This window comes from Kryptolebias marmoratus, linkage group LG14, assembly GCF_001649575.2.
Source record: "Kryptolebias marmoratus isolate JLee-2015 linkage group LG14, ASM164957v2, whole genome shotgun sequence".
Taxonomy (NCBI): Eukaryota; Metazoa; Chordata; class Actinopteri; order Cyprinodontiformes; family Rivulidae; genus Kryptolebias; species Kryptolebias marmoratus.
The window spans coordinates 618,199-638,319 of record NC_051443.1 but is presented as its reverse complement, the minus strand read 5'-3'; the positions used below and the strand labels follow the sequence as shown (position 1 = coordinate 638,319).

The 20,121-nt window shown below is 39.2% G+C and overlaps 1 protein-coding gene across 1 annotated transcript in view; it reads right to left on the bottom strand.

Annotated features, from left to right (window-relative positions):
* The window catches only part of adamts6 (ADAM metallopeptidase with thrombospondin type 1 motif, 6), a 149,748-nt gene that overhangs the window by 106,029 nt on the left and 23,598 nt on the right, over nt 1-20,121 (bottom strand). The window contains exons 9-10 of the mRNA XM_025009356.2: nt 11,868-11,911; nt 7,136-7,241 (exon numbers count right to left, since the gene is read on the bottom strand). Of these exons, the coding sequence (XP_024865124.1) occupies nt 7,136-7,241; nt 11,868-11,911 (150 nt within the window). The remainder of the gene's footprint in view (nt 1-7,135; nt 7,242-11,867; nt 11,912-20,121) is intronic.

Genomic DNA, 20,121 nt, shown 5'->3' with positions numbered 1-20,121 from the left:
GGGAACCAAATATTTCAGCCGTCTGAAATAATCGGTTCCCCCTCTAAAACATGGGACAAAAATTTACCAACTCCTTAACTGTGTTTATTCCTCTGTATTATGATAATATTAGCACATTTTATTCCTAAAAGAATGTTTTTTTTAATGTGAAATATTTGCCCCTCTAAACAATTCTGTTAATAGATAAGTCATTATTTATTTTAATTATTAATTGTTTTTGTCCACACAGTCTATATTGTCCATAACAGAGTCTGTCTGTCTGTCTATCACGATAGCAAAACAGTGGGTTAACTTCACCAAAACAAGTTGTTTGACCTTTCACGGTCTCCGTAGTTCCCTTGCAGCGCGAGCACAGCGCGGCGGTTACGAGCGTTGAACATGAACGGAGACGCAGGGGAATCGTATCTGATGGGGGAACGCGGCTCGACGTAACAGCAGCAACTCGAGCTCATTGCTGCCCCCTATATGTCAGGAGGACAAATAACACCTTTTCTGTTTAAATTGCCAACCCGCCACAGTGGCGTGTGTTGATCAAATTCACCCGCCACTTCAAATATTTACCCGCATTTGGCCGGTGGCGGGTTCTAATTTCGACCCCTGAGTAGTAGTAGACTCATAATAAACAAACTAATTTATTAACTAAAGGATAAACGAAAGCTAAGGCTGACGCAGCAGCAAGAACTAGGCAAAACAAAACAAAATACAAAACAAGGCAGGGATGACAAACCGGACACAGCCCAAACAGAACCTGAACAAAGAGCAATGAGCCAGCAGAGAAGTGGAGAGAGTGACCGGGTTTTAAGCACACAGGCAAATCAAGTGAGGTGGGCACAGGTGAGTGATAATCATTGCAGGCAGGAGAAGATGGGCCTGGCAGATAACCAAATGAGAAACTGGGGAGAAGTGAATGATGACCAGAACACAAGAAACAGAACATACAAAGACAAAACATGAAAGGTAAGGAATCTTTTTAAAAGTATGGAATTGAGTTTTAGTATTTTCCAGGTTTGGATAGTATGGAAAACAATTCAGTTTATTTATATAGCACCAAGTCACACAAAAAGTAGTCTCAAGGAACTATACAGAAACATTCACATACATTATAAAAGCAGAATATATAAAAGTTATCTAAGGAATTTCATAAAGGATAATGAATAAAATTTCTAACTGAAATGCTCAAACAAACAGGAGTGCATACAGACTCATACAGCTTTCCAGGTTTTCTTACTGGTTGTGACTCAGGCGATAAAGCTGGTTGTCCCTTAATAACAAAGTTTGCAGTCCACAGTCTGTCTTTATTTCATGTCTCTGAACAAGACAGTAAACCTTATGTTACTTCTAATTGTAGCACTTTGTATGATATATGGCTAGAAAATACAGATCACAACTCTATTATTACAAATACAGTAAGCAACCTTTCAGGCATAAGATGGTATTTAAAAGAGACAGATAACAAAACCCCAGACATTCACAGTAAATTTACAAATGCTTAAATGTCAAAAACTGCTGAAAATTTGACAAAAAGAGTAAAAATCTGAGTCTGTAAAAGTAAGTCAATTCCAAAAAGAAAGTATATAGAAACCTTAAATTTGTTACTTGTATTTTCTAGTGTTTGTTGGTAAACTTCTAGACATGAGTCTTTGTGACATCAATTGTCTCCTCATTATCAAACGTTTTTATAACTATTTCTGTCTAGTAGTTCTGATTTTGAAATTTCCATAATGATAAAACTCAGCCTAATTTGGCTGCACTACTGTACATTTTTGAGTGTTTCATTTTGGATTACCTGCCTTTTACTAGCTCTTTTAAAATTTCAGGGCGATAAATGTAATACTTATATAAAACCTTTCTAGCCAGTCAGGCTACTCAAAGCACTTTACAACACAATCTGCCCTCATTTACCCATCCACACACATTCATACAGCACTGAATCTCTACAAAGCTCATCTGAATAAATCAATCTACGGAGACTAATCAGTGCTTTAAACTTCATTCATACATCGATGGGACACATCTGAGGCAACAAGGGGTTCAGTGTCCTGCCCAGGAACACTTCGATATGTGACTCCTGCCAGGAATCAAACCTCCAACTCTCTCACTGGAGGACAATTGCTCTAATTACTGAGTCACAGCCACACAAAAATGTAAAAACAGTGGAGACTACTGAGTGGTCAGAGAGAAACATCATACTTGGGTTCATCACTGATGTATCTGCTGCAGCACTTAGCTCCTGTGCACACACCTCGTGCTCTTGGAAGAGCAACTTTGAAAACTCAAGCACAAGGTTTTCAAATCTGAAAAATCTGTCTGATGGTTTTATGACCTGTCTCCCTGTCACAGTAGCTTCACACAACACGCTGCAGTAATAATCTGAATGGATAATCATATAATATTGAAGAAGATGAAGCTCTGTGGCACAATAAACACATAAAGTCCAGTTGAGTTTAATTGTGACGGTAGTATGGGATGGCAGTAAGCTACACTGTAGCCACAGCTGCCCTGGGGCGGGCTGACAGAAGTGAGGCTGCCATTACACCAGTGTCATCAAGCCTTCTGACCACCACCAGTAGGCAAGGTGGGTGAAGTATCTTGCTCAAGGACACAACGGCTGAGACAGCCGGAGCGGGGGCTCAAACTGGCAACCTTTCGGTTACAGGACGAACCCCTACCTCCTGAGCCACTGCCGCCCCAATAAAAAGGAGTGAAGTTAACCCAACAGCTGGTGGAAAGAACAAATGAATGCTGATAAACTGTTTAAGTTGCCATGGCAACGTAAACATATTTTTAGATATTGGCCCTTAGCTTTTTATCTTGAATGTGAAAATGTCTCTTAAAACAATAGTTCAGATAGTTTGAAGTCAAGTTTTGTGAAGCAATCAATATCTTACCTGTTGTTGATAGTTCTTGGAACAGCCTCAGCTTGGAGAAACAGTTCTCTGACAGGACTGATGACTGAATAGCTAGTTTGAACACAGCTAAGAACAAAGAATATCACTGCCATTTTAAAACAGCTCCACTCACTAAAATTTCATAACAATAAATGCAAACACTAATTTATATTTTCACATCACTATCAACTTCACGTTACACAGTTATTACATATAATTTTGTAGTTATTTCGAAGCCCAAATCATGACAGAAGCAGCTAGCCGTAACCCTTTGGTGCAGCATAGAGTCACTTCCAGTAGTAGTTTAAGATTGTTTCTATCAAAGTATGCATATAATGTGAAACTGACTGTAATGAGAAGATTTGCAAACTAGCATTGCATGAACCTCTACAAAATTTTAAAGATTGGAGTTGTTTCCCTCTGCTCCTGGTGGAAGGCGGACGTGTTTCTTTTCTCTGTCTCCTGAACCCCCCTCCCTTCCCCCTCTCTGCCTCTCTACCCTGCTCTCTTTTCGGAGCCTCTCTTTTGCATATTCTCCAAAATTTATAAACTATGGATCTGGTCAGCTGGCAAAAAACGCAACTGATCAAATTTTCTCGACGAGAAGACAAGGCAAGGGAGAGCCCGCCTGCCCAGATGGAACATCATTCCCTGGATACACAATGGATTCCTGGAAGAAGTGGAATATTGTCTGTCTGTCGATTTTGTCAGTGGAAGACGTGGAAGATCTTTACATATTTGGGTTTCTGATAACAGGATTTCTGCTGTCTGGATTAGGCAGTTACCTGACTTATCGTCAAATTTGTTTGATGGGTTCGGCGGTCTGCACTCAGAGTGTGTGGTTACGGGAGCTGAATCGCAAGTTGGATACAATCCTTTTACAGGACTGCAGACTGAATTGCGGTTCTGGGACTCAAGAATGAAATGGGTTATATCTTGGAGAAAGTTGCTCACTCGAATCAGGTGGAATGGACCTGGAATTTGTCTGTTTGGATTTGCCATTGAGAAGCATCAGCAAGACTTTTAAGGCAGACGGAAAACATGTCTGCCTGACCCAAAACAATTACTGTTATGTGAATCTGGCTCCCTTTGCTGGCCTTGGCCAGCTATCTTCAACTTCTCCCCGGATTTTATGTAAACAAGATGCTCTGCCCCCTCCTGCCTAAGGACATCTGTGGATCTGCTCTGGGCTGGCTGATAAACATTCCATCATATTATCAAAGACAATGGCCTCTGTGACGTGATTCATGGACACACCTACAAACACACACACATACAACACGCACCACACTGCTTCCCACTGCCTCTACACACACACACACACACCTTCTGTTGTCTCTGTCTTGTCTCTCTCACCCGACTCCCTCCCTCCCCTTCTTCACTACCTTAGTCTAGTTATCTTAGAAATTCTTACGTTGGCTGTTTAGCAGGCCTTAGTACTGTTTGTTAGTTAGTCTCTTGGTACCTTTAGTTTAGCATTATCATGTTTTAGTTTAGTTATCTTAGCATTTTTCATGTTGGCTATTAGCAGGCCTTTTTGGTACTGTTAGATAGTCTCTTGTACCTTTAGTTTAGCATTATCATGTTTCAGTTTATGTTAGCCTTCCTGTACATTTAGTTTTGTTTAGTTTATCTTAGCTCATATTTTAGATATTATTAGATTGTTAGATTCCTAATTGTTGTTGTTTAGTTCAGCTTTAACTTATCATGATTTCATTTAGATTATTTTAGCTACTATTTTGACTTTTTTAGCTCATGTTTAGATATGTTTAGTTTCATGACTTTATTTAGATTATCTTATATTTCATTTAGATTATACATGATTGATGTTTTTACTTCTGTATCTCTATAATTGATTATGATGTTTTTATTTGTATTTGATTCTGTACCTGATTGTTGTTTCTGTGTTGTAAAGCACTTTGAATCACCTTGTTGCGGAAAAGTGCTATATAAATAAATTTCACTTCACTTCACTTTAATGATTTAGTCAATCCACCAAGTGGTTCCTAAATGGATCCACTCATTCATCCATTCATCTTCCATCACTTATTCATGATTGGGTCGTGGAGGCAACAGGTCCACGAGAGAAACCCAGACATTCCTCTTCCTAGTGACACCTTCCAACTTCTCTTAGGGATCTCAAGCCATTCCCAGGACAGAGAGGATATATAATCCCTCCAGAAAGTTCTGGGTCTGCCACAAGGTCTCTTCCCAGTGGTACGTGCCTGGAAAACCTCGAAAGGGAGGTGTCCAGGAGGCATCCTGGTTATATGCCTGAACCACCTCAATTAACTATTTTCGGTGCAAAGGAGCAGCAACTCTATTCCAAGCTCCCCCTGGATGACAGAGCTCCCTACCTCTTATCTTAGGCTGAGCTTGGAGCTTTGTCTTTCAATTCTACTCTTTCTTCACCATGACTGACCAAACGAACTCCGTCATTACTGCGGAAAAGACCTCAAATGGGCAATCCATCTCTTGCTCCATCCTACCATCACTCATAAACAAGACTCCCAGATCCTTGAACTCCTTCACCTGAGGCAAAGACTCATTACCAACCCAGAGGGAGCATTCCACCCATTTCCAGTTGAGAGTCATGACCTCGGCCTCAGAGCCGCTTCACACTCAGCTGTGAACTGTCCCAGTGCACGCTGAAGGTCATGGCCTTAGAGGTAGCAGAAACACATTATCTGCAAAAAGCAGAGATGAGACCCTGAGATTCCCAAACCAAATACCATCCTCTCCATGACTGCACCTTGAGATCCTGTCTAAGAACACCATAAACAGGATCTCTCTGGTACCCCTTTTTAAAAATGGGAACCACAACCCCGGTCTGCCACTCTGCAAGTCTTGTCCTGGTCATCAATGCAACATTTATAAGATGTGTCCAAGCATGGCCTTGGACAATTATAAAGTGGGTATTACCATTTTAAACTCTAATCTTCAATAATGTCTGTTTCATGCAAATGCTATTTTATAAACTAACCCCTCCATCAGTTTTACATCATAACATTGTTTCGGCAGAAATATTATGAAACTCCTACCAGAAGTGGTCCAAGGCTGCACAAGAAGTGCTACAGCTAACTGCTGCTACTGCCATTTAAATTTGGAAATAAATATAAAAATTCATGTAAAATACCAAATGATGCAAAACTGACTGAATTGTAATGTTTTATAAAACAATGTTTGCATGAACTGCTATAAAATGTTTGAGACTGGATCTGTTTTAAGATCGTAATAATCTACTTTGGTTTTAGCTGTCTTAGCTGTTAGCTCATCAGTTCATCAGACAAACTCTGTGAGGTTGTTCAAAGAACTATTTACAACAGATAAGATATTAATTGTGCATAACTCAATCCCTCCAGGATTTCGCGGGCATTTTTTGTGATTGTTGTGGGCTAAAATGCCTGATTTTGCGGGACATTTTCCTAAAAGTTGCAATGAAAAGTTGCTATTTTTTTTTTTTATAAAATCAATAAACAACCATACCTTTTAATATCTAAACCAAAAATCCTTCCTAGTTTTGTAAGATAATTCCCAAAAAACATTGACATTCTCAAAAGGTGCTTTATTTGAGAACTTTGATAGCTTATAAACTGACATTCATGAGCATTTCTGGATTGTCCCTCGTCTGCAGCTCTCCTCACATGTTTTGCAGACACAAAGTGTTTGTCGATGCGTTTATGTTCCATGATTACACTGCAGGACGTGCAAAACAGCTGCAGCTGGGGAGGAAACTGGTTTGCTGAAATCTTTGTGGACAAATGAAAAGCATTAGCGCACATTTTGGCTTCGGTCGCTGCTCCTGCACGCTCCCGGCATTCTGATGTTAACAGGAAGTGACGTCACGTGTCTTCTTCCTGAGTTATCTGGTGTTATTTTGTATTCCACGCTACACAAACCCACAAAGAAGACACTAGACCGCAGAAACGGTGGCGAATCACTTCAGAAACAATAAATATTGGGTTAAAGTTGCGGTGTTTTGGGCAAAGTTGCAAAAAGTTGCGATTTCGAGGGGTTTGCTTGACTTTGCGTTAATAGTTGCGATCGCAACATCCCAAAACCCTGGAGGGTCTGCTAACTGTTCCACAGAATCCCACTTAAAAATGTCTGAACTATCCTTTTAAATCATTCAGCATGTCCTTAAAACTAGTCAGTCTGAGGATCTCTGACTTCTCTGCATTTTGCATCAGGGAATAATGTCAATCCTAATATTTTATATTAGGATCTTTAAAAGTCCTAAAACTCACTTGTGGCCAATCTCGTGTGCAATGGTGAAAGCAGAGCCAAGGCCGATGTCTTCATTAATGCTGCAGCTTCTCTCTGGCTCGCACATTCCAGCTACTGAGGCCAAGCCTAGAACACACACACACACACACACACACACACCAGACAAACACACAAACACAGGGTCAAGGCATAGCATTCTGAGAAGACATAGTTGTAAAAACAGGGGTTCCACATATATGCAGGGAAATCTGAGTTTAGCATCACAAACTTTTTAAAACTTTTTTGCAAACTGTAGGGACTCCTGGGAAATGTCTAGACAGGGGTTTGATTCAAACTTTTCAAATGATGTAATGAGGGATGGCCTACAAAGTGAGCCAAGAAAGGGAATATAAGAACCCCTCACCAATGCTGTGCCCCAGCAGAAACCTGTCAGAAAATATCTATGGTTTTCTCATTTTGGAACCTGAGTTGAGGAAGAGGGAGGGGAGAGGGTGTTTAAAGTGAAAAACGCTCCACAATACAGGTGTCGCAGGTTCTTTTTATCTGAAGCCTGACAGGTCAGATAAGGAGACTACTGGTAATTCTTCACAGATTATATCCACCAATCCAAGAGGGATAACAGCACAAAGCAGGTGTGTGTGTGTGTGTGTGTGTGTGCCTAAATTAATAAGTAAAGTGCCAGTTTAGTTTCTTCTAACATTATAAAATAGCAACAGTATGTTTTCTCTTTTATTGGAAAGTAACAGGGTTTATTTGTTATTTCCATTATTATAGTGTGAATGCTGACTCAGCATTCATACTGTAGATTTAGTTTAGTTTAGTTTCTTCCAGACATTTTTATCAACCAAATGACTTGCTCATACTTTGTGCTATATTTACCAGTCTTAAAACAAAACGTTCAGCGTTATTAGGAAGTGTGTTATGACTTTTGTTTTTGTAACCTTTACAGCTTTCAAAACATTTAACTTTGATAAAAATAAAATTTCTCATACAAAAACATTGATATTTTTCAATTCCTTTGAAAACATTGTTCTCTATGAAATCTGCTTAAGCATACTTGATCTATTTTTGCCATCTTATGCTACTTGTTTTTTAGCTAACTTTAGCTTCCATCTACAGTTTTGCTTGTTTTAACTTCAATTTGCTCATTTTAGCTTTGGCATCTGTTATGCTTCTTTCAGCTTGAGTTTTGCTAATATTAGTGTTTTATTAGCTAATCTTAGCAATTGTTTTCTGATTTTAGTTTTGACAATTGTTTTGATACTTTCAGCTACAATTTTCTAATTTTATTATCTATTTTGCATATTTTAGTTACTGTTTTGCCTTTACATCTGTTTTCTTACTTAGATACAATTTTGCTAAATTTAGCACCTGTTGTGAAAATTTTAAAAACTGTTCTCTTAGCTTTTAGCCAATGTTTTGATGCTTTTAGGCTTTAGCTTGTGTTCTGCTTGTTCAAAATTATATAACTTTAACTTTAGCAACTTTCAGCTGTCATTCAGCACTCAGTATTCCCACAGTGTTTTCTCGAGTTACAAATATTTATTCCTAAACCCTATGTCATAACATTTTCAACAAAACTTTGAATGAATTTCAAGAAAATAAGACATTACCAATAACTCTGTTTCCACTAGTGAGGCTACAAGGAGAAAATATTATTTAAAGACAGTTAAATGCAGAATTATTATGAAAATATAATATAAATATGACTGTTACACAGTAATGAGGGCATTGATTTTACTTTTGTTTATATTATATATTTATATCAGGAACCATTGTCCAAAATATTGGATTTCATCTTTCCATCACAGTTTGGTTCTGCTGTATCTACTACATGTTTTATTGCTTTGAGCAATAAAACCTTTCAACTACATCCTTACAGTTAAAAATCTTAAAAAGTAACAGTTTTTTTTTATTATTTTGACAAGGATGACGTGCCCACTGTTACAAGTCTAAGTCTGGTGGTGAAGTCTGCTTCAGTGTTTCCTGCAGTCTAAAAGAACTCTTGGCCTGGTCGCTGAAAATGGCATGGCTTTTGTATCTTCTTTCCTAAGAGGCTAAACAAGAATAGACTCGCAAATCAGGAGGTTACTGAAACCATTTCTGCAGGGGAAGAAGGAGCCTGAAGGTGAAGAACGAAGGAGCAGAGGGAGGGAGAGGAAGGAGGGTGGCTACTCTACGATTACTTTCAGAATGTTTGTGTGTGTTGGGGGAGAGAGAGTGTGGGTTGAGCATAAACACACACTGCTTCCAAAGTTGTTTTCTTAACTCCAGGCGTGGACTGTGCATTATTTCCAGCCCCGTGATTACTCAACGACCCTAAAGGCCAAAGATCTGACCTGAGAGCATGATCTCTGAGAAGAGAGGGAGGTGGAGAAGAGAATGGAAGATGGGGACAACGCGGAAGCCAAGCAGATGCCGGGGCAATTAAAGCGACCGGGGAATGTGACGAATGCGATCAATCTGTCAAAGCACCCCTGAGGTCACAATATTCCCTCTAAGATATACTGTGGTGCCTGCAGGGCCTTCTGCAGAGATAAGATGGAAAGAGAGAGGAAAGCTTTGCTGTCTCCCCCTCCCCAGTATCACCACCCCCTCTATCTCCCTCCTTCAGTCTCTAACACTCTCTATAATTGTCCTTTTCCCCTTCCAATTTCCTTCAGTTCCGCCTCCTCACTATCTTCTCTTTCTACCTTCCTTTCCTCCCCCCTTCCATCTCATTTGAGTCCAGTGGAAGAGTAAACACCTTAAACAAACTAAAGTTAGAGGCAAAGGACAGAGAAGGAGGATTTTTATAAACTGGAGGCCATGAGAGGAGTTGACTGCGGCCCGTCCAGGTTCAGGGTTTCCAGCCTCAGCCAATAGAGGGGAGCTGCTGAGGAGCTATAATAACACAAATGAAAACATCCTTCTCATTATGTCTCACAGGAGCCGTCTGGATTCTCCAAAAGTGACGGCAAAGGCTGCTAAAAAAGATTTGTCTGAGGACATGTTGAAGGCCAAATGTGAAAATGAAAACCTTTTCCAGAGGGAGAATAAGAAAGACAACCAGACTTTAAAATAGTCATCATCTTCTAAGTTTACCAGTTAAAGGTACTTATTGCAAAGTATGAAATCAAATCCCCTGAATAGCATGTACTTTAAAGGGGACCTATTATGGAAAATTCCCTTTTTGCATGTTTTTGTACTTCCATTTGGGCATCTACAGCTTCTAGAAACAGTCCAAGTGCAAAAAAAGTAATCCAGCTGGTTTTTGACAATAAGTAAATGTTTTCTGGTTTCTGCAAAACGATCTGTTTCAAAACAACCTCAGGATTGTTGTGTCACAATCCCCGTTACCTAGCAACCCCAAGCCAAGCCCAGCCCCTCACCTAGCAACCCAAGTGGAACTCTGCCCACTTCATTACAAGAAGATTCTGCTGGTTTTACTGCTGAACAATGTCTGCTGGAAAAGGAAAAGTTTTGTTGTCTGCAGCAGTATAGAACATGTGTCCATGCATGTTCAAACTGCTGAGCCATCAGAGGCTGCGGACCCCCTGATGGAGGAGGAGGAGGAGGTGTCTGACTAAACTGACCCTGCTGCTGCTGGCCGGGTTCATCCTGACCTTATTTTATTCTATTTTTGTGTGTGTGTGAATTAATAACCATATAAATGTGCATCAGATCCACAGCGTTTATTCCTTCAGAGAGTTTTTATGTTTTGGGATGGGACATTTAGTTGGGGGGCGTGGCCAACAGCAGCTCATTTGCATAAAAGTGACGTAGCCCTAAAACCGCTCGTTCTGAAATGAGCCCAAAACAGGCAGAAGTGATCAGGTCTCAATATCTGAAATGATTTTATGTATTAAATGTAATGAAGATGTTTTGTACAGCCCACAGACCCATCCTGACTTGTTCAAGGAAGCAGAATAGGTCCCCGTTAAAGCTTGGGATGCCACATTTTCCAGTTTTGAATTGAGAAAGTTTCCCAAAGGGGAAGTGAAATGTTTATAGAACTTCAGTTGCTTTTTTATTTTTATTTATTTATTTGAACTTTTTGAACTTATGGAATCAAACATAAAAAGGAAGAGATTACTCCAGTAGTTTTCCAAATACATATACTTACATTCCACTCTGAAATGTGGGTCCACACAATATATGCTGTAAATGAATCACTCGGCTCAATCCTTCAAAAAGCATGTGGGAGCTGAGTCACATAATTAACCAACATTAGGCTGACTGTAGGCTGTGCTGGTAAACAAATATGGCAGAACTGGACAAGCTTAGACTCTTGGAGAAGACGTTTAGGAGGGATTATAATGGTGAATCTGCTGCTAAATGCCAAAGAAAATAGAAAGTTGGAGTAACACAACTGTCTCACTGGGCTTTAGCAAAACCTTTTCTACACCAGTTAGTTTATTGCTTTAACTTAACCTATTTTTGTCTGCATATTTCAATCAACATATCTGAGCTGAGCATAAATACATACCAATGCTTTAAAACTGTCTGACTTACCATGCCAAACAGCTCTTCTATGAATGTTGCCATTGTTGACCTATTTTCAGTCACTTTAGCTTTTTCCGTAGGTAAACAGATGAATGTGGTCGTTGGAAGCAATGCACAAATTTTGCTTACAAATTTTTAATTTAAGGACACATTACCATCAATATGAGAAAAAAAACTTGTGCAGATTTGTTTTTTATGATTTTATTTTGGCCATTCTTTATGACTTTGCAATGAGTACCATTAATTCACCAACTCCACTCTACTCACCTAAGGTTCCGCAGGGTTTGTTCTTGTAGGTGCAGATGTCATATCTAAAAGTTAAAAACAAGAGAAAAACACAAACATATTGAAAGCTAATTACAAAACAAATATTAAACAATATTAAAGTATCTCAGGTGGCACAGCAGAATAGTGGTTAGTGCTGTTGCCTCCCAACAAAAAGGTTGTAGGACCGCGTCCTGGCCTGGGGCCTTTCTGGGTGACGTTTACATGTTCTCCCTGTGCTCACGTGGGTTTACTCCGGTTTCCTCCCCACACCAAAAACATGAATGTTAGGTTAATTGGTAACTTTAAAACAGAGTATGAATGTTTGTCCCTATGTGACCCTGTGATGGACTTGCAGCCTGTCCAGGATGTCCCCCACCTCTCCCCCAGTGACTGCTGGAGACAAGCACCAGCTCCTCACAGCCCAGAATAGAGAAGCATGTAAGGAAAATGCATAGATGGATTAAAGTATCTCTCCTACATTTCTTTCTCTTTGAATGGCCATTCCATTGTTTTTCTGTTTATCACACAGTCTGGTCAGATATAACAATAATGAAGTCATGATGAAGTTTGTAGAAAACAACTTGGGTCACGTGTCCATCTATTGCATGAGCTCTCTTTGAGATGTAACACATGTAAATAGAACATGCTGTATTTTTAATGTTAACTCCACATACAGATAATCCAATAGAGCAGAAGAAAGCATAAAGCTACTGTGCTGTAAAAAAAACATCATGAATTTCAAATTAATGATCCAATCATTACTTAATCTATTAAAACCAAGAGCACAACAAATTTTATGTTATTCTCCTTCCTTTTTCTCCTCCCTTTCCTTCTTTCTTTCTTTTCTCCAAACCAACAAGCTACAGATGTGATCTTTCATTTGTTTTGATTATTTCTCCAGTTTCTTCTTCTAAACATGTAATTTTCCAAACAAAGGAGAAATGCTATCCGACACAACCCCAGTCAAAGATGGCCGCTCATCCTGAGCCTGGTCTGCTGGAGGTTTCTTCCTGGTGAAAGGAAGTTTTGTCTTTCCAATGTTGCCAACATGTTGCTCTGCCACAAAAGTTGACCAGAGACAGGAAACAAGACGTGAACCATGTACATAAAGCTTATATGTTGGTTTATACTGTAAACCAAAGACTGTATATTATTATATAATTATAAATATCAGTATATATTATATGTTGAACATACTGTATGATGAGAGACCTTTAACTCATTACATGAAAGCTACTGAGGGCAAATGTGCAGACATGGAAAGTAGCGAATTTCATTTACTTGAGTTCCTGTAATACAGTATGAATTCTGTGTATTTTGTCGTTTTTCAAGTTTTTAAATCTATACTTTTACTTTAATATGTTTTCTTTCAAGCATTGTACTTAGCTACATTTGAAATTCCATCTGTTACTGAGTAAAAAAATGTGAAAGTAAAGTAAATGTGAATTAAAAACAGGAGGAGAAAAACATGCACACCGCAACAACTGCAGTGATTGGGTCTGTTCCTTACCAGTCAGCCGGTAAAAACTGGCTAGAAGTGATGATGAGTTGCAAAGGAGGAGTTCCGTGTTATATAAGGCCATAGATAGGGAGTGGGAGTGGAGCGCATCTCAGCAGACATGCACTTGTCAGCACATCACCTGTTAATTGGCAGACAGCTAAACCTCCACTCTGAATGTTGCTGAAGCTGAACTAAAAATAATGAAATAAACTTGTGGAACTCCTGGCCATGTTTAAGAGAGACTCTTGCTCCAAGTTAAAGAAAGGAAGATTTATTCTACTGTTAGCTGTGTTAGCTCAGAGAGACTCTGACCTGCAGCGTCATGTTGTGGAGAGTTCAAAATGTAATTGTTTGTTTTGTAAGTTAAAACCATGCTTTCATTGTTTAGTAAGAGGCTTTGTGAAAATTAGTCAAACAGACATCAGTGCCTGGAACTGCTGGTTAGCTCTGTAGCAGCTGGTCACTAGTTAAACTAACGATATAACCTGACGCGATCGTAAACAGAATCATTATTTATGTTGGGAAACAATGTCTGTTTGAAAAGGAATATTTCTTTTTACGTCACATCAAATCAGCAGCTGTCTGAATGTTATTTTAAAGAGGCTGTATGATCAGTTTAAACTATGGTTCTGACAGTAATATGTTGCACACTGTACACAATTTTTACTGCAATCTAACTGCAGCTTCTTAAGGTGCAAAGTGTGGGTGGATTCAGGTTTTCAAACATTTATCATGTTTGCTGAAAATTATGTGACTTTGTTTTAATAATTAGTTCTGGTCAGATGAAATGATTTTACTCAAAAGTAGAATCTATAAGTTACATTTTATAGATTATATGTTAAAATGAAAATATATTTGTAAAAAAAATATTTAGTTGTGGTTAAATGTGAAAATTAAAACACCAGCATTTGATCACCGTCTAAATGTGGAGCACTGACTGACTTTTAAAATGAAAGGGAAATTTGTAAATTTGACAATGTGTTTGTTTAAACTTTTACAGCAGTGGGTATAACTGTAATGCTTCTGTCAGTCTGATTTTTGTATTTGGGATCTCATTTTGAAAAGAATCAGTTCACAGACAGAGCTTCTTACTGAAACTGAACTCATCACCAGCTCTGGAGCAACAATTCAAGTCTAATTTATTTATACAGCACTTTTCAGCAACAAGGCAGTTCAAAGTGCTTAACAACATAAAAACACAAAAATGCATAGCAAAACTAACATGAAAACACATGCAATAATATAAAAAGCTAAACTAAACTTATCTAAAACATCAGCTAAGATAATCTAAATAAAATAAATGATTACAAGTAACATAAACAGATGAAAAACTAAGCTATGAAACTAGGATATAAAAAGCTGAACTCAACTTATCTAAAACAAGTTATACTAATTCACACTAAAGATAAACTGAGGAAGATGTAAGATGGATACTAAGATACAGTGACATAATAAACTAATAATAAGATAACATAAATTAAACCAGGATTTAGAAACCTCAGTTGAATGGATCAGAAATGATAAGAGGATATACTAAACTAAAATAAACTATTGGTACCAGAAGGCTAACTAAGAGTACCAAACTAAAGGTGTCAGAAGAATTTTTTTAAAAAGCTAAATTTGTCTAAAACAAAGGCTAAATCAAAATATTAAACAAGTTTAGCCAAGCAAGCTAAAATAAATTTAAGTAAGCAAAGACAGGATAAAACCGACTAAGTCATACTAAAAAAAATTTAAATAAACTGAGGAGAACCAAACCAAGATATAATAAGCTAACATAAGCTAAGCTATGATTTAAGAACCTCAGCTGAACAGACTAATATAAACTACACCTTTGCTAAAGCTAATTCACTAAAGTTTCAGCCAATTCAACTATGCTAATGTTGATTCATTTATAGGTTAAGCTAATTTAACTACAACATTAAACATAGACATCAGAGGAGGTGGGAGGGATGGAGCTACAGGGGTGGTGGAGGGGGGTGAAGGAGGGTTGTAGAGGGTAACAGCGATGGTGGAGGAATGCCCATGGATACTGTTTCAGATAGGCCTCTCTGCTATAGTCCTGACACTCCTGATGCTACAGTCCAGCAGATGATGAGCTCAGTCTCTGTTACCATGGTGATCTATCCAGGCTCAAAGAAATCCTTCTCTGTGATTCTGAAAACTCAGACTTTGTAGCACAGCCCTCTGGTAACCCACTGACACACTATTTTTTGTTGGACTTTTGAACGTGACTTGGTCTCAGTGCTCCTGTAATCAATTGTTATTTCCTCTGAGTAAATTCAAAGTGTAAACCTTGTCTCTGCTCCTTCTGCAGTGATCTTCCTTATGACTCTTGGTATTCCTGGAGACCTCCTATGTGGATCTTCTGGTAAGAATGAGGGTAAGCAGGTAAAAATCTGAGATGTGGCTGACTCCTACTACACATAAGCAACTACATTTCTCAGGCTTTGCAAATTTCTATAAACGATTCATTCATAACCACAGTCTCACCTTTAAACAGTCTAACCTCCATGACTCAAGCATTTTCTTGGTCCCCAGAAGCAGAAGCAGGTTTTCAGGTTTTCTGTTCACTTTTGTGCCAGCACTGATCCATCCTGACCCCTAGAAGCAGTTTGTTGTTGAAATAGCTGCATCTGATACAGAGGTGGGAGCAGTTCTTTCCAAATGCATAAAACCTGATGGCAAACCTTATCCCTGTGCATTTTCCTTCAGAAGGATGAAACTATGATGTGGGAAAATGGGAACAACTTGCCCTGAAAGACTGAAAGTACTTGTTAGAACCAAACAATCCTCACTTGAGCAGATGATAAGAACTTGGCTTATCTACAATCTGCAAAATGGTTCAGCTCCCAACAAACCAATTGGTCCATGTTCTTCACCCACTTTCACTTTACAAACTCCTACCATCCATCAAACCAGATGCTTTATCACAATAGTTATCCACAGATGATAAATCAAAGACAACTGAAACAATCCTACCTTCTGCCCGCACTGTTGAAGTCCTTCTCTGGGAAACAGCAGACTGTAGAAGACAAGCACAGTCCACCAAACCAGGTTGTGGCTCAGGGCCATCCAAATGCCTTTATGTCCCTTCGTAAAATTTACCTGTAATCCATGAGTATGCGGAGCATTAACCTTCCTTCGCAGATCCTGTTGGTGGCCAGAAACCAACCTTCTTCTTTAGCCTCTACCTACACCAAGTTGATCCTGGTCTGTCACATCTTTGGATTTTGTTACATGCTTATCTCCCTCAGATGGTAACAGCTGTTTTGGCCATATTTGACCATTTCTATAAGGCGTCCCACTATGTGCCTTTTCCCAAGCTTTCATCAGCCTTGGAAACAATTCAGCTTCAAGTCAACCATGTTTTTTGGCTGTATAGTATTCCCATGGACAATGTTTTCAACCAAGAACCTTACCTCATATCCCAGGTATGGAAAATCCTTTTGTAATGCCATTAGAGCCACTGTTAGTCTATCATCCCCTTTTCATTCACAGTCCAATGGTCAAACAAAACAAGCAAATTAGGAATAAGAGGCCAATCTAAAGTGTGTAGTTTCAACTGATCCACCTTCTTGGAACTCACATTTGCCATGGATAGAATATACTCCATCCTATGTTCCATGTGTTGCAAATGAAACTTGTTGGATCCAGTCCATTATGCCCTCCAGATGTACCCAATCACTCACCCATCTTATAGATGACCAACTGGCTTTGGTGTGCTGCACATCCTAGATGTTCACCACAGGGGCCAGGACTTCCAATGTTTGAGTGTCTGGGAAGGATATTTGGCCCAGAGAAACACTCCAGGTCCCTCACTCATTCATTCAATACAAGAACCACCCTGACAAGTGCTATGATAAATGGACAATAGAACCTTTCTAGCCAACCAGGCCACTCAAACACTTTACAGCCCTCATTTACCCATCCACATTCATACAGCACTCTACTGTGATGATCATGTCTGTTTGCTTCATGCTCTGTCTTGTCTTGCCACTAATCAAGTCTCATTCAGCTCACCTGTTAGTCCCCTCTGATTACCTCTCCCACACCTGGTCCACACCCTTTATATTCTCCTCCTCTCCAGTCCTCCAGTACCAGATTATCGAACACAGTAATGCCAGTAGTTTTCCAGCAATCTCCTGTGCCTCGACTTTGTTCTCGCTCCTCGGATTTTCCCCCATGCCTTGCCCTTGTCGGACCTTTGCTGGACTACGGATATCTGGACCTCGGCCCTTGCCTGTCTCACGGACCTGGACCTTTCGCCTGCCCCCTTGGTTATGTCTCTCGCTCTCTGCCTTCCCGGTTACGACCATTGCCTGTCCGACTTCGAGTTTGATTTTGTCCCTGAGACCTACCTGGTGAGAACACCAAGGCCTGCCCCCGCTCTATTACTCCTTGCGATCATCGTTCACCTGTTGGCCCGCTTCGCTCTTCGTCTCACTGCCACCCAGGTTAGTGTTAACCTTTCACTACTGTGTTGTGGCTGAATTACCAGGTCCTCTTAGTGATTCTTGTCATCTACTACATCTTTACAAAGCTAATCTGAATAAATCCTTCTATAGAGACTAATCAGTGTTTTAAATCCCATTCATATGCCAATGGGGCACACATCTGAGGCAGTGAGGGGTTCAGTGTCTTGTTCAGGGACACTTCAACATGTGGCATACTCGTGGAACTGAACTTCCAAGTGTCTCATTGGAGGATGAGTGCTCTAACCACTGAACTACAGCTAAGAGTACTGTGAGGATTCCAGCCTGTCCAAGAGGTTTGTTTTCCCTCCTTATGCAGGCAGAGAGCTTGGTGAATGCAGTTTCCAGTGTGCCCAGTTGATAAAGCCATAGTGCTATTCTCTGGCTGATATTACACATGGCTGCTTCTGGTTAACCTAGTGAGGACACCTGCTATTTAAGACTGAGCTGACACACCAGACTGGAGATTGTTTGATGATCATTTGTTCTCAGCCCTCCTGTGAATCGTTGTTTTCTTTGCGTAAATTCCACGTTAAACCTTATCTGTTCTCCTCCTGCAGTGTTCTTCGTTGTGACTCTTTGTGTTCCTGGTGACCACCTCTGCAGCTCTTCTGATAACAATAACCACCTCATTCCTCTTACAAGAAGTAAGGAGAATTCAGCTCAGCATTACTTGCCATGAGTTTTACCTACCTATCAGCCTTTGTGTCAACTGTCCATTAAAGTACTCACCTCACCATTCCTACCTGGATCCCTAGATTCCTGTCCTGCAAGAAAAAGAACATGTAAAAGATTCCTATTACTTTGAGATTTACAATTCACCAGAAAACCCTTCATATGCTTCTAAACATCTGTCAGTTTCTTCCTACAGACATTGTGGTTCTGAAGTCTAGTCAGTACTTACAAAAATAAGTCTTTTGTTTGCCTTAACTGTATGTTTGCAACTGTGTTCAGCAATATCAAGTCCTGGGTTTTAATGACAGAATGTCTAATTCTCATTCTAAAAACATTTTGCAGATTTCTAAATATGAATTTGTAAGTTATATGCATCTCCCCAAGGTGTATGGTTACAAAACCGTTTAAAAAAATCTCCACTAAATGTAGACCAGGCTTGTGCTCAAGCTTACAATAAAAACAGAAGCCATATTAAAGTCTTAGCATTGCTTGAATGAATGTCTATCACCTGCCACCTTTCATGAGTTTTACACTAAAATCATCTTGTAAAAGTAAGGCTTGGAGTTGTAGCTATTTTGGTTAATCGGTAGCACCTTATAATAACTGCACCTTATTTAATCATTATTAAATGATTAATTAACCTTGAAAAGATCATTAATAATCTATAAATTAACACATTTATTAATGCTTTACTCATAAAGGCTAATAACTTCCAAAACATACCGTATTTTCCACACTATAGGGCGCACTGGATTACAAGACACACTGTCAGTGAACAGTCCATTTTCAAACTTTTGCCAAAGTGCACAGGACCATAAGGCGCATTGTTGTGCACCTCACAATTTTTGTAACTTCACGCAGACCGTGCACGCTCCATTCAAAATGGACGATTTTGGTGCACCTGTATCAGCATTTATATGATCCCTCTGTCAGAGATCACAAAGATAATCAAACAGTTCAAAACTCCCAGAAGAATACTGCACCGACGTAAGCTTCAAGTATAAACGCCTCCACCACTCGTTCAGGTGCACTCACCGTGCACAGAGTCCTGCGTGACACTACAAAGCACGACTATAACTGAGCCTGAATGCTACAAGCGGTGCAGCTTTGTAGTTTATCAAAGTCGTACTAAAACATTACGACTTCTTACATATATAAGCGGATCTGAATAATAAGGCACACTGTCATTTTTTGAGAAAATTGAAGGCTTTTAAGTGTGCCTTATAGTTCGGAAAATACAGTACTCATTGTTTTTTTATGCTTAACAATTCATGAATTAACCAAATTGTCATATAAATGTACTTTCACACCGTATGTTAATGGAATGTGATTGTGTTGATTTTAGTCTTATTTCCACAGGTGAAAAGGAACTTGTGGGCCTTCAGAATTTTGTCTACATTAACAAAGACTTAATAAAGCATAGTCTTCACTTTAGAAGGGTTCACAAAAAGACTTAACTAGCTACTAGCAACTCCCTTAATTATTAATGCACTGTAGGATAAGTATATAGTTAATTCAAACATTCTCTACCCATTAATACATGTCAAACACATGATGTGAAAGTACATGATATAACCATTTACAAAAAAAAAAAAAAAAAAAT